We start from the raw sequence: 18,345 nt of genomic DNA, 5'->3' as shown, positions 1-18,345 counted from the left end.
TGCCTGATGAATCTGAATGAACGCAGAATCTGGGCTTGCCTTTCCTTTGAACAATTAAGCATTTAATTTTGAGAAAATTGTAGAGTCACATGCAGTTGTAAGAGATAATCAGTGCACTCTGCACCCAGTTTTCTCCCATGGAAACATCTGGCGCAACTAGGGTTTAATACCACATGCAAGTTACTGACATTGATGCCGTCAAGACACAGAACCCTTCTGTCAGCTCAAGAATCCCTCTTGTTGCCGTTTTCTGCTCACACCCACTTGTTTACCAGTGCACCCTGTCCTTAACACTTGGCGACCCCGGCAACATTTCTGTAATTTTGTCACCTCAGGAATATTATATAACAGAGAATAGAGATGCAGATGTAGAGAATGGAATTGTGGACCCAGCAGGGGAAGGAGAGGGGGACAAATTGAGAGAGTGGCATTGACGCAGATACACTACCATGTATGGAACAGCTGGTGGGAAGCTGCTTCCAGCACAGGGAGCTCTGCTCGGTGCTCTGTGATGACCCAGAGGGGTGAGATTGGGGGGTGATGGGAGGGAGGCTCAGGAGGGAGGGGATATATGTATACATGGAGCAGATTCACATTGTTGTACAGCAGAAACTAACGCAACACAGTAAGGCAATTGTCCTCCAATTAAAAAATTTTAACAAGGAATTTTATATAAATGGAGTGATGGAAGACATTTTCACATACTGAGGAATGGGAAAGTCATTCTATTATAGTATGTGGTTTAGCTTGAACTTTGTGCTAACTAGAACAGATTGCCTTGTGGCCTGTCAAACATACACTGTTGCTTTTCTCTAACCTTAAAGAAATGGGTGCATTGTCTAGACCTTAAGAATGTCTGTTTTGGGACTTCCCGGATGGTCCAGTGGTTAAGAATCTGCCTTCCAGTGCCAGAGACACGGGTTTGATCCCTGGTTGAGGAGCTAAGATCTCACATGTTGTGGGGTGACTGGAGAGCCTGAGTGCTACAGTGAAGACCCAGCAAAGCCAAAATAATAAATAAATAAATGAAAGTTTAAAAAATGACTGATTTGAAGACAGATATTTGCCTCCCTTCCTGGGATGTCAGTGCCACTATACTTCAGTAAGTCTCCCTCCCTAGGTGCCCGGGCCATACTGACTTGCTGTTTGTGTGCAAATCTGTAATTTTTGGAATACTTTAAGGAAGGTACCCCTGTCATGCTTGATGTTCTTTGTTCCTACAAGAAAAAATGGTTGTGCTCAAAACGTGCTTCTCTGAAGCAGTTTCTCAGATCTGTGCGGCTGTCTCCTGGGCTTTGGTTCTCAGTCTGACTTGAATAAAACTCTCTTTTACTCTGATTACATGTCGGTTATTTCCGTAGATAGGAGTCATACAGTATGTAGTCTTTGGGGAGTTTTTTTTCACACTCAGCCCAGTTCTCTGGAACAATTCAAATTGTTGCAAGTATCAAAAGTTTGTTTCTTTGTGTGGCAGAGTGGTGCTTGCACCCACTGCGGTTTATTTCTTTTTGCCAAGCTTGGGCTCCAGGGCGCCTGGGCTTCAGTAGTTGTGATGCAGGGGCTTAGTTGCTCCACAGCATGTGGGATCTTCCTGGACCAGGGATCGAACCTGTGTCCCCTGCACTGACAGGTGGATTCTTAACCACTGAACCACCAGGGAAGTCCCTCTGTTGTTGATTTTTAATTTGATTCCACTTTGGTCAGAGAGCACACTTGGTATGATTTCAGTTCTTTTGACATTTGTTGAGTTTTGTGTGTGTGTGTGTGTGTGGCTCAGTATATAGTCTGGACCAAGGCTTGAGACCCCAGCAGCTTTGTATTCCTCTCTTGGACACTCTTTGTTGGGGCCTTGAGATTTTAAAGTCTGACTACTCTGAGACTTGCCATACTGGGGGCTACATGTAGACATGTAGGGTTTAGAGTCCCAGAGGAGCTCTGACTTCCAGCCAAGCCCAGGTTCCCAGCCATCCTTCCAGGACTCCAGAAGAGCTGTGAGTGATTCTGTTTTAGATTTCCAAACTGGCAGATCCACCTGCTGAATACCCCTGCGTGAATTCCTTTAATGCTGTGTGACATCAGCAATGCCCTAACTGAATTCCTGACTCACAAAATGAATAGCTGATTAAATCAATAACACTACAGTAAAATAATATGCACCAGTGAATTGTTAATTAAAAATCAAATAACTATTTTAAGTGACTGAGTTTTGGAGTCCTCTCTTGCACAGCAAGAGGTGCCTGGAACAGTGAGTCATGAGGCACCCAGGGGAAACTGAGTCTTGGCCATGGTTTGAAAACACACTGATATAAACAACACTGAACCTTTGAACTCCTATCTGCTTTTGTGGACATGAGCATGGGGCTGGATAATGTATTAAAAACTAACGTATGTTTGTGCTCATCGTGCTTTTCTCTCCAGTTTTCAAAAGGAATACAGATATTTAGTATTCTCTGTCTGGGACTCTTGCTAGGTGAAAACCAGATGATGCTTAACGGTGGGGGGCACACAGCCTGTGCCAGGTGGGGTGGGGGGTGAGCATCTCTGGGAGGAGAGATGGGTGACATCCCAAGGCTGGAGAGGAGTCCTCAGCCATCATCTTATCGTGAGTGAGATGAGTTTCTAGTAGTTTCTGAACATCTTTCAGCTGTCATTGCTGGTTTGAAAACATCCAACTCCAATCTTTCTTTTTAAGATGACTTATTTATTGATTGGCTGTGATGGGTCTTGGTTGCTGCTTGCAGGCTCTCTAGCTGCAGCTGCTCCTCTTTGGGGCGTGCTGGCTTCTCACGGTGGGGGCTCTCTTGTGGAGCACAGACTCCTGAGCACTCGCTTAGCAGTTGAAGCACGTGGGCTTAGTTGCTGTGTAGCATGTGGGATCTTCCGGAACCAGGGGTAGTACCTGTGGTCCCTCCATTGCAAGGCGGACTCTTAACCACTGGACCACCGGAGAAGCCCCAAATCCAATCTTTAAAACAGTTAGAGGCAGAATTATTCTGGAGGAGGTGGAGTTGGAGGCGAAGCTCCGTCGCCCAGGTCCTCGCTTTTTTCCTGCACACGGTCCACGGGGCACCTCCTTGGGAACCAGGATTGCTCGGCAGTATTTTAAGTCTCCTTCCATGGTGAGGAACTGGGGGGCCTATGCACTTCTGTTGCCTCTGGTTTTCACATGACTGCCCCTTCTCATTCCATAGCGCTCTACTCAGATTCTTCCTGTTCCCTGCCACTCTGTCTAAAATCTGCCACCCTCTCGGGCTAGTGTCATGGAGATCTGCTGGTTTCCTTCCCAGGATGTGTGACAGTTTGCCTTTATTCCATTTATTTGCTTCAGTAAGGGCTGCAGAGTTCACGAAGGCAGGGGCCTTGTCTCTCCTGCTTCTGGGTGCAACCCAGTGCCCAGCACAGTGCCTGGTATGAGAACACACTCAAAAAATGTCTGCCGACAGAAGAAGGAGGCTCAGAGAGGGTCAGCAACTTGCCGAGGTCACTCAGGGATGAAGGTCAAATCATCTGACATCTTCCATCATCAGTCTCTGGCCATGGTGACCTCTGTGGACAGCTGAGGGGGGATCAGGACTGGTCAGACACAAGGGCTGGTTGCAGAGAACCATGAACCTCTCAGAATAACCCAGAGGGACTGCAGGTGATGTGGTGGGGTTTCCCTTCTAGCAAGATCAAGACTCATGAAGGGAAGACCTGAGCCAGGGCCTCTGGTTATGGCCCTCAGGCCGGGGAGGCTAGGCCACAGCTTTCCTGCCTACAGGAGAAGAAAGAGGGAAGAGGGGAAGAGCCCAGGGTCTCAGGGAAGAAGCCCAAACAAACTCCTTCTTGAAGATTGGATTCATCAGCTGTTCCTCCAAGCCTAATGGAATTAAAAAGAACAGCTGGAAGAGGGCAATGCTGGAAACCCAAGGTGAGACCCGTTAGAATGGAATCCCAGGCTCAGGGTTGAGCAGGGGCCTCCCTGGCATCCACCCAATCACACCATTTAGGGAAAATGGGAGAGAAGACAGGCAGCAGTTAGGTAATGGTCCTGGGAACCCTGAGGGTAGGGATCAGACACCACATGTACTCCAGGAAGTGAAGTGACTTGCCCAAGTTCAGAAATTTATCAATGGCGCTCCACCGCGTCTCTGCAGGCGCCCACAGCTCTTCCTGCCACTTAGAGAGGTATGAACCAAGGGTGAACTTTTGGGGGGCAGGTCACTCAAGTACTTGCTAGCTGGACTGGGTATCCCTCACCCTCCCCTGGATCTGAGGGCTCCTCCTTTGGCATTAGAGGCTCCAGGGTTTAGTGTTCCTGGAATGGGAGGAAGGATCCAGTCTCAGGATTGGTTTTGAATGGAGGAGAGGAGGAAGAAGTTCTGTAAATTGTGCTGAAGTGCCGGAGGGAAGAAGAAAAGTGGATGGAGAAGATGCCAGGTCTTCTCGAGCAAGGAGTTTGAAAGTCAGTTTTAGTGTAAAATATACCTGAGTGCTACCCCCACCAAGCCGCATTCATCTTGACCTTGAGCAGTTAAGACACCCCTGTCTCTGTGAGCCTCAATTTCCACTGTTGTAAAACAGGAAGAAGGCCCAGGGTAGTGCTGGAGCTAGTTCCCACCAGCTCCATTTTCAGGAGTTTTGTGAAGCTGTTGTCAGATGCCATCATTAAAAAATGAAATTATATAAATTTACAATAGCATAAAATGTATTCAATACAAAGACAACACTCAAATCACTTTTCAAGCTTTTTATTGTGTGCTACCGTTATCTGTGTTCTTGAGGTTGTTTGTATCTATTGTATCTGAATTTTGGGAACATTGTGTAACCATGTGTTGCTGAGCTCTGTTCTCTGCCAGGGCAATCTGCAGCCCAGAAGAGGGTCCTGCCCGGAACCAGGGTGATGCAGGCACACTCGTATTGGACCTGCAGCCTCCACAACTGTGAGAAACACATTTCTGTTGTTTAAAAGCCAAAAAAAAAAAAAAAAAAAAGATATGCTACCCAGCATCTCTTCCAAAGTCTGTCGTTTAGTGACTCACACTGGTAGTTTGAAATAGACCTTGTTGGCCATTTATACTGTGGAAAATGGCCATTACTACACATCAGGGTTTGATTTATTTATCATTTGTTGATTGTCTAGGCCTAAGAAAGTAATGGATGACATGTTAATGCAGATTAAATGGAAAAATGTGACAGGGTGAGTAATAGCACAAAAAAACTGAAGAAATATTCTTGCAGTATTTGAAAACTATTACCTGATTCAGCAAAGAAGTCACCCATGTCGTTGTGGAGCAAGTAAAGTTCTAACATAAGCCTTTGTTGTTTCACTTAAAAAGAGGAAATGTAGTTGATTTTCAATGTTACATTGGTTTCAGGTGTGGAAGGTAGTGATTTCATGTTTTAATAGGTTATGTTCCATTTAATGTTGTTACACAATATTGGTTGTACTCTCTGTGCTGTGTATTATTTCCTTGTATCTTATTTATTTTATCAGGTCTGTATAGGCAAAACTGTGGTTTTTCCAGTAGTCATGTACGGATGTGAGAGTTGGATCATAAAGAAGGCAGGGCGCTGAAGAATTGGTGCTTTCTAATTGTGGTGCTGGAGAAGACTCTTGTGGGCTTCCCTTGTGCTCAGATGGTAAAGAATTTGCCTGCAGTGCAGGAGATCTGGGTTCAGTTCCTATGTTGGGAAGATCCCCTGGAGAAGAGAATGGCTACCCACTCCAGTATTCTTGCCTGGAGAATTCTGTGGACAGAGGAGCCTGGTGGGATACAGTCCTTGGGGTCACAAAGAGTCGGACACAACTGAGCGACTAACACTTTCACTTCACTTTCAGTTTCAGAAGACTCTTGAGAGTCTCTTGGACTGCAGGGAGATCAAACCAGTCAGTCCTAATGGAAGTCAACCCTGAATATTCATTGGAAGGACTGATCTTCAAGTTGAATCTCCAATAGTTTGGCCACCTGATGCAAAGAGCCCACTCATTGGAAAAGACCCTGATGCTGGGAAATATAGAAGGCAGGAGGAGAAGGGGATGACAGAGGACAAGTTGGTTGGACAGCATCACCAACTCAATGGACCTGAATTTGAGCAAACTCCAGGAGATAGTGGAGGAGGAGCCTGGCGGGCTACACTCTGTGAGGTCGCAAAGAGTCAGGCAGGATTTGGGGACCACCACCAACAGTCTTATTTATTTTATGCCTGGCAGTGTGTCCCTCTTCATCTCCTGCTGTTGTGTCCCTCCCCCCACCCCGTCCTGTTGGTTCACTCTTGTCTGGCCTGTTGACTCAGATGGAAGTGTCAGCCAACATTCGTGAAGTGTGCTTGGCAGGTTGGTTGGCACGCATGAACGAGCGCACCCCTGGTCATGAGTATCCCTGATGGTTGTGGGCATTTGGGGACAAAATGTGGGTGGTGTTGCCAAGGGGTAGCAGTCTCTTATCAGCTGCCTCTTCCCTGAGCTGTTCCCAGTAAACTTGAAAGCTACAGAGAAACAGCAAGGTGGTTGGGTAATTACAGCCTCCAGAAAATTTCCTAGTTCCTCATCTCAGCCAGATTGACTGCTCCTCGGTCCTTACTGTGGAGACATTCTCAGGCCAGCAGCCTGGACCTGAGACACAATGGTATCATTAAGTCAGGTCCATCTAGTCAAAGCTATGGTTTTTCCAGCAGTCATGTATGGATGTGAGAGTTGGACTATAAAGAAAGCTGAGCACTGAAGAATTGATGCTTTTGAACTGTGGTGTTGGAGAAGACTCTTGAGAGTCCCTTGGACTGCAAGGAGATCCAACCAGTCCATCCTAAAGGAGGCCAGTCCTGAATATTCATTGGAAGGACTGATGATGAAGCTGAAACTCCAGTCCTTTGGTCACCTGATGTGAAAAACTGACTCATTGGAAAAGACCCTGATGCTGGGAAAGATTGAGGGCAGGAGGAGAAGGGGACGACAGAGGATGAGGTGGTTGGATGGCATCACCGACTCAATGGACGTGAGTTTGAGTAAGCTCCGGGAGTTGGTGATGGACAGGGAGGCCTGAAGTGCTGCAGTCCATGGGGTCGCAAAGAGTCAGACACGACTAAGCGACTGAACTGAACTGAGGGAGTTGGGAAGGGGCACCTAGGTAAGGCAGCCAGTAAGGGGATAGCCTTTGGTTCAGCTTCTCTTGCCTCCTTCCCTGTCGCTGTGCTTCTGGGTTCCCACCCATTGGCCCGGACCTTCACCAGGGTGAGGAGCAGAGGGCTCATCACCCGCCCCCCCGGCCCAGGATGCCAAACTAGCTCTGGGGCTCAGTCTGACCTGTTCCTAGCTTCAGCCCCCAGGGGGCAGCGTGGCTTCACGGAGGGAAGGCCTGGCTCAGTCTTCAGTTCCTTCTCCTGCCCTCATCCCACCAGGTCTGGCAGGGCTGCTCGGGGGCAGTGAGGGGAGGAACTACTTACTGAGCCCCTGCTGTGTGCCAGGCTCTCTGCCTGGGCACTCTGGCGCCTGTTAACTATTCAGCCCTCACAAAGGTCTTGCGCGGTGGAGTCTGTTAGGCTCTCCCTGCTGAGTGTCATGCCATCAGGCAGACCCCCCGACCCGACTCTCTGACGTCTGCCCCCTCATGTTTACAGGCCCCGTTTCAGCCTCAGCCCGGCTCTCCCTCTAAGCACCAGCGTGTTAGCCAGATGCTGGTGAACTTCTCCACCTATGATCCCAGGAACGCTGGTCCCACGAGATGCTCCTGCCGTGGTGGGAAACCCTGCAGATGATAACAGCTTCTTAGAGATTCGCCCCTGGGTCGGGAAGATCCCCTGGAGAAGGAGACGGCAACCCACTCCAGTATTCTTGCCTGGAGAATCCCATGGACCGGGGAGCCTGGTGGGCTATGGTCCGTGGGATCGCAGAGTCGGACACGCGACTGAGCACACAGCACGCACATTGTGCTTTTGGCACATTTAAGGCTGTACAATATCCCGAAGTAAAGAGATCTGATCAACCTGTCCAAACCCAGAATTTGCCTTGTGTATTTGACCATGGAATCCGCCCCAAATACCCTGTTTTGAATCTGACGAACATTCACCAAGAGCCTCCTGTGAGTCAGGCTTTGTCCTGGTTGCGGAGAACACAGCTCAGTGTGCGGCAGACATGGGCCCTACTTCCTCCCATCAGAAGACTAAAGAGCTAACAGTTGTGACGCTGAGAGCTTGACAGGCTTCATTTCATCCTCACATCTACTCCAGAAGCTCGGTATTACTATCCCATCTTAAAGACATGAAAATGAGGCTCCCAGCAATGATGTTTCCTCTCCAAGGATGTATAGTTGACAAATGGTCGAGCTGGGACTCGAATCCTCAGGACCCCTCATAGCAGAGCTCAAACTCTTAAACATGAATGAGTGTTCTTAGAACACTTAAGAATTACTGCTTGAGTTCAACATCCAGGCCAAATCCGCACCCCAGCCTCAACCCAATCCCAGCCCCAACCTTGACTCCATCCTTAGCCTTGGAAAACTCCTAGTCACACTTCAAAACCCTGCTGAAGACCTCCCTGGGCTCCTCTTTGTTCCCTGGGGAACCTTTGGGGAAAATACACTGCAAGTTCAAGTGATAATTTTTGCAATTCACATTTATTTTGGAAAGAAAAGAGGATCTGCTAAAAATACTCCTACAAAGGCATTGGAGAAACAGGGTCAGGGTTGCTCACGGACACAGCTGCTGAGATTTCCTCGGTCATGATGGGGCGGGGGGGCGGTTTGGGGAGCCAGATCTGACCCACAACCATCAGAACCCCAGCTGCGTCCCTCCCTGACTCCCCAACGTTGTTGGGAAAGCTCGTGTTCTTGACCAGAAGAAACAGAGTTGCGTGAGACTACACCAGACCCCAGGGGCCCCTGCTGGGAGCTCTGGCCTTTGTGGCCGAAGGTAAGAGTGAAACTCTAGCAGGGGCAGTACAAAGACCTGTCCCCAGCACCTGTGGCTCAGACAGCAGTTCCAGGAGGTCAGGGTCGGAGGGGGCGTCCACGTGTCTGCAAACAGGGTGCCCCTTAGGGATCTGGATTTGATTGGCACAGGTTCTGACAGTGGAGAGGGCTGAGTGGGGACCACAGGTAGCAGCTTAGCATAGTGACTGCGAGGGCAGCCGCTGGGTCAGAGACCACCGGCCGACCTGGGAAGGCCACCATGCACGTCTCTTGAGTTCCCTAGTCTGAAGAGGGATTGGCCCCGTCTCACAGAGCTGCGCGAGGGTTAAGCAAGACACTGGGTATAAAATTGAAGCGCGGCACCGGCACATCGTTGGCACTCAAGAAATAGCAGCGATGATGAGCGTTGGGGGCTGGGCACGGCCAACCAGGAATCGCTCTTTGCTGGGCTCAAAAGATGCTGGCTGTGAGTGAGTGTCCCTGCCTATGCTTCTCCGGGCCAGACTCAGGGGCTCAGCTTCGTGCCCCCTGCCTGCCCGAGTCCCTGTCCACCGAGGGGAAAGCAGCCAGACCGATGACCAAGCTCCAAGCAATCCAGAGACACCTCTTCCAGCTGGTCTGGATTCCATAGGCTCAGTGGCCTCAACTGAGATGCGAGGGGGCCGGGGCTGCGTGGCCATGGAAATTGCATCCTGAGTATCGGAGGGAACTCCCCTGACTCTGGGGTTTGCAGCAGGACCTGCACCTCTGGTTGCCCAGGATTAAGACTCAGGCTCTGAACAGGGAGGTGGAGAGCTTGGGGAGGATCCCTCAGTGCATCCCTGGCCAGCAGCTTCCTCTCTCAGGGGCTGGAGAGTGTCCACCCCAGAGGAGTACCTCCCTGAACAGAGCCCCTAGGGCCCCTTCCAGCCTCCTGACCTGACCTCTCCAGCCCCCCAGCCCCTGGGCCCTGTGGCCTGCGTGGGGCTTTGCTGCAGCCTGGGGAAGTCAGCCCCCTGGCTGCCAGGAGGGCCGGGGTGGGCAATTCTACCCCTCTACCAGGGAGAGAAACCCAGCGTCCCACTCAGAAAGAACGACTCAGGTTCGAAGGACGGTGGTGGTGCTCGTGCTTGTTTTCAGCTGTCTCCCTCCCCATCTCTGTCTGTCTGTCTGTCTCTCTGTGCTTTCTCACTGCCGGGACCTGCAGGGTGGGGAACGGATGGACAGTGGGACCTGAAGTCGCGTGGTGGTGGAATCTTAAAAAGCATGGAATCCTCCTGCTGGAATCTTAGAATTTTGAGGTTCTGCAACCCTAGAATCTTGGCATCTTTTACAGGGAGCGTTAGAATTTTGAGCTCTTGCAGGGTCAGCAGGGCCCCCAGAATGTATGTGGTCCTGGCTCCGACCTCCTTCCTCCGGTCTCTCCTTCCCTACCTCCAGCTGGGGCTGGAGCAGAGACAAGGACCTTCACTCCCTTGTCTTCCTCCAGGGAAAGCCCTAGTCTGGGGAGCAAGGGCTGGTGGAGGGGAGTTATAGGAAGCCCCAGGTCCAGCTGGAAGCCCCACCCTGGCTTTGCCTGGCTCACCTGGCCAGGTGTTGAGTGACCAGGCCTGGATCATAGCCTCCAGGTCGGTGCGGTCTGAATGGGGTGGCCTTGGGTGGGCTCTTGGGCCCCTCTGAAGTATTAAGTTCCTGCTGCTTCTTTGCTATATCAGCTTTCCTGAAGCAGCCTTCATGCTGTGGAGCTAAACTCAGACAGACTCTGGGTCTGGGGGGATGGGGTGGGGTTTGGGGGTTGCAGTCCTTCTAATTTTCCTGAAAGCTTAGCTCAGAATACATTCCTGAGGGCCAGCTCTGCCCCCACCTCAGGGGTCCTAATCCCTGTCTGAGTTTGGGCATCTTATCTGCCAATGTCCTGCTTTTTTTCCTAATCCCTGTCTACGCCAGACCCTCTCTCTGTAGACATCAGGGCACAGTTCACCGTGGGGGAAGTGAAGAGAGGGTTTCCGTGTCTGGAGCAATCTCCCGGAGGAGCTTGTTAAAAACAGAGGCTCCTGAGCCCAGCCTTGGCTCTTGTGATTTAGGAGGTCAGGGAGGAGCAGGCAGACAGCCTGGCTGGACTCCTCGGGGAATCATCTCCGAGACTCAGGTTCCTCCCTTGGTGCATGGGGGGTGTGACACCCGTAGGGTCCCACCCACGGGCCTGGCGCAGGGGGAGCGTTTAGTGATCAGTCGCTGTGGTGTCAGCCTTCTGAGGCTAGCCTCTGATGGGCTGTCCCCTGAGCCCTGCGGTGTCAGAACAAAAGCCGAGTCACTTCCTTTGGTTTCCCTGAAGGGGATTGTGGCCAGCTTCGAGGGCACAGTTGGTGCTTTTTATGGCAGGAGCCATTTCAGGGGACGTGGGGTCAAGGTGGGCGGGTGGAGGGCGCGTGGGTGGCGTGGCTCTCCTAACCCGCCCCTGGGTTCCCCAGCATAACACACTATTGATAAGGGCAGGACCACTACCCCCTCCCAGCAGTGTGTCTGGGTCATCTCTTCCAGGGCCAGGGTGAGGGGGGCGGGGTGCAGACACGGGCTTCCTGAGCAGTTTGCATGCCACTTACCCAGCCCCCAACCCTGTCCACCTCCATCACTCCACTCCATACCCCCCCCGGGGGAATGCCCATCCACCTGCCTGGCTTCCAGTGCCCTTACCACCTCCTGCACACACTCGGCTCTGGCCGTGAGTGGCGGCTCCCTCAGTGGCTGCCCTGGAGGTGGCGTGGGCCTTTCATCTGGATGCAGCTGAATTAAGAATCAGGTAGCACAGAATCCAACCCTGCTGTCCCAAGCAGCTGGAATGACTCTTTGGATTTTCTGTGTCAGTGAACGAGGACGGGAAGGGAACCGGTGGGGCCTGGATTCTCTGGGAATAAATGAGGGCTTCTCCAGGGGGCTCTTGTCCCCCCGGGGGAGCGGAGGGGGAGCTGTGGAGCATCCTGCTCCCATCTAGTGGCTGAACCGACTCCTCCTTCTAGAACCTAATGCTCACGCTGCCACTCTTCTGCTCAAGAACCTGCTGTGGCTGGACTGTCCCTCCCGTCCAAGCAGCTTCAACCTTCCCTAAACCAGCCCCCCACCTTCCAGCACTGCTGTGGCCCATCCAGACACGACTCCTCACTGTTAACCATACTGGCCTTCGCATCTTTGGGTACACTGCCCCTCCCATTTGGAGTGACCTTCCTCCAAACCTCTGTTACTGTCAAGACAGCCTCCTCCACGAAGCCCTCCCTGACCACTCCAGCCCCTTTGACCTTTCCCTTCTCTTACCAACCAGCGTTCAGACCGCCAGGTGCTTCATGCTGTCTTAACTGAGCGTGGTGGGGTGGGTATTGGAAGCAGGTAGACACAGCCTGGTCTGCCCCTTCCTGAGCAAGTTACTTCCTCTCTCTGAGCCCATTCTCCCCCAGTCCATCCCCATTTATGGAAGGAAATAGCCCCTCCTCACAAGACTGGGGTGTGTAAAGTGTTTTGCACCCTTGGCACACCCAATCCAGGCCTCCTGTTTTACAAACGATAGCCTGAGACTCAGGAGGGGAGCCAGCTTGCCCAGACCTGTCTCTTAATGACAGAGACAGAGCTGCCACTCAGGCGGCAGCGTGCATCTTCGCCAGCATCATGTCTCATCCTGACCTTTGAATGCATGTACATTATTTTCTCTGACAAGTCTTCCAGCCTTTGGGCCACTGGGGACTTCAGGGGTGCGGGGGGAAGCCAGGCACGGCTGAGGGCCCAGCCTGGGGTGGGCAGTGTTCGGGGGTGTGAGTGATGCTTGTGCTTCAGTGGTCTGGGGGGTGAGGGTTCTGGAGATGAGCCCCTGATGTGAGAAGGCTGTCTAGTGACTGCACACAGAGGGTGGCAGAGGGCTCCCTGAGAGGGACTGGCCAGAAATGATGGGGAAATTCACACTGATGCCATCTGAGCTGGAGGCACCACTGGCTGCAGTAAACAGCCCCTGCTCCAAATCCCTAAGTATCTCCCCGGGTGCCACCCAGGCCCCTCCTTTGGGGCCTTTGGGTTGAGCCCTCAGGCCATCATCCCTTCTGATCAGTCTGCCCACATCTTAAACCAGTTTATTGATATTTGGAATATCATCCCCCAGGAGGAGACCTGCTGATCATCAACAGTAACTCATCTGGGGGTGGGGGACTTCCAGGGCAGTTAGGAGTGGGGGTGATGGCATGACTACTCTATTACCCCGCCTGGCCCCATGCAGATCACACCCTCTCAGAGCAGCTGGTCCCCATTTCCACGGTGCCCTGGCCCCTGTTTACAAGGCAGCTTTCTTTCCTCAAGTACCAACTGCATGCAGGGCAGCCGGAAACGCCTCTCCCACTGCTGGGCAGGTGGGGGCTGGCACTTGGGAGGCTGAGCCAGGCAAGGATTAGTAACCAGGCAGCGGGTGGCTCCGGGCGGTGTGTCTGGGTGAACAGGCAGCGTTGTGGAAGGCGCTTGGCAGCGTGGCCCACCCTCCCCACTGAGAAGCAAGCTAGAGGTGGTGGGCAAGCTGCCCCAGCCGCGGGGAGACCTAAGCATCTGCCTGCACCCGGGACAGTCACGGTGGCGTCCGTCTGTCACCCTGAAGTGGGGACAGAGGGTCTGGGTAGCACCCTCACTCTTGAAAAGCAGGCACATGGACCCAAGGACTCAGGCCCTGAAGGGTGGATGGGCAGATGAGTTGGCCAGCAGACACCAGCCTAGCGGCTTAGTACAGGAAGCCATCTGACAGGAAGCACTGAGTGCCAGCCCCCCGTAGGGCCCCCAGCAGCGGGGCTGGGGGTGGGGGTGGGGGCGGGCTGGGAAGACGGGAGTTAATCTGAAGAGCATCAGGGCAGCTCCCTCCAGAAGGTCACCTTGTGTGCTGGGACAGCTGCCACCCGTGCTGGGCATCTTCGGGGCACAGAGGGCAGCTGGTTGGGCCCAGGCTGGCCGGTCCGTGGGAAGCCAGCCAAGGCCTTCCCTGTGGCTCACCCTGGGGTCTGTGCTCCCCTCTAAATCCCTTCCTTCCCCTTGCGTCTTGGGCTCTGAGAACAGCTGAGAGACCGGCGACAGGCCGGTCCTTGTTGGATGCTTGCTCGACCGGAGGGGCGCTTTGTTGGCCACCTGCGGCCCAAGTCTTTCTCAACTGGGCAGTCTCCTAGACAAAGGGAATGGTCCTGAGATGCGGCGTCCCTGGCTCTCCCCTCTCCAGCCACCTCCTCACACAATCAGAAAGAATTCTGATTGTGAGTAGAAGCCTGTCTGCTCAGAGGCTGTCAGAGTCGACCAGCATAAGATGATAATAGCTGCGGCTTTGACTAGGGGTCCATGGGTCCTTCAGGACCCTTACACTCTGCTCACAGCTCACTCAATTCCCTGGGCCCCCTTCCTCTGACCCAGAAATACTGAGGGCATGGTGGTCAAACTCCCTGCTCCTGATGTATCCTGCAGTGGCTCACCCTGATTCATAGGACATCAGACTCCCAAGTTCTGAGCCGCTTCCAACTCAACTTTCATTGCCTGTGCTTTTGACAAGCCAGAGAAGGCCACCTGGACCACTGGCGTCCTCCATGCGTCTTCTCAGCCCCGGGCCTTCTTGAACCCGGAAGAAGGAACAGTCCCTTAGAAGAGCATTATGGGTCACTTGACGTGTCCCAAGGGTGCCAGGATCTCTCGTTGCTTACAGAGAACAGGGGTCATTTTCTAACTAAAGCCTTTATTTCCATTCAATCCACTAACCGATTGTTCCGCTCAGGTACCTGCATTTGCTCACAGCAGAGAGTCTGTGGCCAGACCCCTAGACGGATGGGTTTTCTCCTGGCCTAGGCCTTCAGGCCTGGGCAAGGGTCGGGTGGAGGGTAGGGGGTGGGGAGAGAATCACGGGCTGTCCCGCCGGGGAGGAGAGGAGCCTGGCAGCACATGGTCTGCAGGGGGCGTGCTCGAGGGTGGGGTATCACAGTGAACGATCCGGGTCCTGGCCTCTGGTGCACCCCTATTGAGGCTTTACAGAGACAAAGCGGGTTCTGGCCATCTGAGGGCACTGGGGAACCTTGGAGGGGCTGATTTACCTGCAAAGTACTGGACAGACTGGGCCAGAAGGAGCGTCGAGATGCGGGCAGAGACTTCTGACCCAGCGGCCGCCTCTTCCTTCTCAACCTCTTGCTCTCAGAGACAGTCCTGGGGTGGGATTGGTCCTCCACTTTGGCCCCCTACCCTCCGCCCAAACCTCAGTCTCTGAACGGCCCAGATGGCCCCAAGGCAGTTGGCTTTGGTGAGGCCTGGCAGCAGGTGGGAAACTCTCTGTGGGGCGCGGGAGGGGGGAAGGAAGTCAATGAAAACCATATAAAAAGTCCAGAAATGTGCATATAAAATCTCGCCCTTGGTGTATTGCCTAAGTCAGTAAGCAGAAAGCACCTTCTTCCTGGAGAAGGATCAAGTCCTCAAAAGGTAGGAAATGTCAAAGTGTCACTTCATTGTCATTAAAAAAAAAAAAAAAAAAACCAACAAGTCCCGCCCCCCTCCCCCACCCAAACCAAATCCACCCCTGACCAAAAATACCCCCGAGTCCACGAGTTGCTGTAAACAAACCCAGACGCAGGAGCAGTCCTTGGTGGCAGTCGTAGCTAGTCTTCCGGATGGGGGCTGGTGGGAGTGGGTGCCCCGCTGGGCCGGGGCCGACGGGCCGCGCCCATGATCTGGGCGTGGAGACTCAGATCGAGGTGGCAGCGGGTGCTGTGCCCAACCTTAGGAAGGCTGACCTTTCAGGTGTCCCCATGTTCTCCCTGATCCAGGGGGACAGAAGTCCCTTTGCAGCCCCGGGAGCTGACAGGAGAAACAAGTCTCTTTCATTGGAGTTTCTAAAATATTCTCCAAAGACAGAAAAATTCTTCTGATTGCCCGGTGGCAGCGGGATTGGATTTTCCCAGGCTTGTTCCAGGGGTGGCTGCCTGTCCGCCTGTCCATCTGCTTGGCACGTGGCTGTTGAGCGAGACCTGGAAGAGCAGCCCGAGGGACAGGAGAGAAGGGCGGCCCCTGTCTCTCCCCTTCACATTTGTTTTCCTGAACGTGTTTCTTGGCTCCTGCCTGGTCACCTTCCCAGAGGGAGTTGGAGAGAAACTGCTTTTGATCTCCGATGGGACAAACTGCATGGATCTCCCAAGCCCTTATTTTTTTCTTTTTTTTCCTCCAAGAACGATGATCGCTTTCCTTGTGAGAATCCTCTTTAAAAAATATTCCTCGGTATTTCCCGCCCCCTCCCAGGATCTATTTTCTTTTGTCCCCATTCCCTTTTTTTCCATCATCTGAGTTGCGCATATTCTTGGTGACGTCTCCTGGCTGGAGCGCTGCCTGGTTCTTCCCGTTGCCGGTGGCCTCCTGGCAGGTGGCTGCTGACCCTGCGGTGGACCCGAGGACCGGGGGCCGGCTTGGGGCGCGGAGGGGGCGGGGCCTGGAGGAAGCGGTGAGCCGAGGCAGGTGAACGTCAAACCTCCACCGACTGGATCTGGTTCATCTGTGCCCGCATCACCTGGATACTGTTGAGGATTTTTTTCTGGTGACCAGCCAGGGTGACGCCAACCCGGAGAATGTCCCTTTGGGGAGAGAAGCACGTGTGTTAGGGACACGTGAGGGTGGAGGGACTCCATCCAGGTAGAACCGCCTGGACTCTTCCAGGCGTTTCCCACTGGACAGAGCGCAGGAAGCGGGAGGGGAGCTGGAGAGAGTGAACGTTAAGATGGGGCAGCAGGGGATTGTGAGTGAGGCCACCTAGGGGCACATGTCCCCTTTGCTGCGGGAGAGGAGAAGGGCCCCTGCATGACCCTGCAATAACTAAGGACACATTTGTTCACTTTTTATCTCTGTTGATCTTCCTACCACACCCCAGTTCACAGAAGAGAAAACTGAGGCTAAGGGGAGTCCTGTGATTGGCTCAAGGTCACTCAGATGGCCAGCACCGAAATCGGACTGATTATATTCTTTGCAGCCAAAGATGGAGAAGCTCTATACAGTCAGCAAAAACAAGACCAGGAGCTGACTGTGGCTCAGATCATGAACTCCTGATTGCCACATTCAGACTTAAATTGAAGTAGGACCACTGGACCATTCAGGTATGACCTAAATCAAATCCCTTACGATTGATTATACAATGGAAGTGACAAACAGATTCAAGGGATTAGATCTGATAGAGAGCCTGAAGAACTTTGGACGGAGGTTTGTGACATTGTACAGGAGACAGGGATCAAGACCACCCCCAAGAAAAAGAAATGCAAAAAGGCAAAATGGCTGTCTGAGAAGGCCATACAAACAGCTATGAAAAGAAGAGAAGCGAAAGGCAAAGGAGAAAAGGAAAGATACATCCATTTGAATGCAGGGTTCCAAAGAATAGCAAGGAGAGATAAGAAAGCCTCCCTCAGCGATCAGTGCAAAGAAATAGAGGAAAACAATAGAATGGGAAAGACTAGAGATCTCTTCAAGAAAATTAGAGATACCCAGGGAACATTTCATGCAAAGATGGGCTCGATAAAGGACAGAAATTGTATGGACCTAACAGAAGCAGAAGATATTAAGAAGAGGTTACGGCAAGAATACACAGAACTATACAAAAAAGATCTTCATGACCCAGACAATCTCGATGGTGTGATCACTCACCTAGAGCCAGACATCCTGGAATGTGAAGTCAACTGGGTCTTAGGAAGTATCACTACGAACAAAGCTAGTGGAGGTGATGGAATTCCAGTTGAGCTATTTCAAATCCTAAAAGGTGATGCTGTGAAAGTGCTGCACTCAATATGCCAACAAGTTTGGAAAACTCAGCAGTGGCCACAGGACTGGAAAAGGTCAGTTTTATTCCAATCCCAAAGGCAATGCCAAAGAATGCTGAAACTATCACACAATTTTACTTATCTCACACACTAGTAAAGTCATGCTCAAAATTCTCCAAGCCAGGCTTCAACAGTATGTGAACTGTGAACTTCCAGACGTTCAAGCTGAATTTAGAAAAGGCAGAGGAACCAGAGACCAAATTGCTAACATCTGCTGGACCATCGAAAAAGCAAGAGAGTCCCAGGAAAACATCTGCTTTATTGACTATGCCAAACCCTTTGACTGTGTGGATCACAATAAACTGTGGAAAATTCTGAAAGAGATAGGAATACCAGACCACCTGACCTGCCTCCTGAGAAATCTGTATGCAGGTCAAGAAGCAACAGCTAGAACTGGACATGGAACAACAGACTGGTTCCAAATCAGGAAAGGAGTACGTCAAGGTTGTATATTGTCACCCTGCTTATTTAACTTATATGCAGAGTACATCATGAGAAATGCTGGACTGGATGAAGCACAGGCTGGAATCAAGATTGCTGGGAGAAATATCAATAATGTCAGATATGGAGATGACACCACCCTTATGGCAGAAAGTGAAGAAGAACTAAAGAGCCTCTTGATGAAAGTGAAAGAGGAGAGTGAA

At 52.0% G+C, this 18,345-nt stretch overlaps 1 protein-coding gene across 1 annotated transcript in view; it reads right to left on the bottom strand.

Annotated features, from left to right (window-relative positions):
- Nucleotides 1–15,458: 15,458 nt before the first annotated feature.
- The window catches only part of EPHB2 (EPH receptor B2), a 214,810-nt gene continuing 211,923 nt past the window's right edge, over nt 15,459–18,345 (bottom strand). The window contains exon 16 of the mRNA XM_088843436.1: nt 15,459–16,471. Coding sequence (XP_088699562.1) covers nt 16,363–16,471 — 109 coding nt within the window. The 3' untranslated portion in view covers nt 15,459–16,362. The remainder of the gene's footprint in view (nt 16,472–18,345) is intronic.

Source organism: Moschus berezovskii, chromosome 2, assembly GCF_049115385.1.
Source record: "Moschus berezovskii isolate FMDL1 chromosome 2, NW_MosBer_1.0, whole genome shotgun sequence".
Taxonomy (NCBI): domain Eukaryota; kingdom Metazoa; phylum Chordata; class Mammalia; order Artiodactyla; family Moschidae; genus Moschus; species Moschus berezovskii.
The sequence above is the reverse complement of the archived record's forward strand: the minus strand, read 5'-3'. Positions and strand labels throughout refer to the sequence as shown.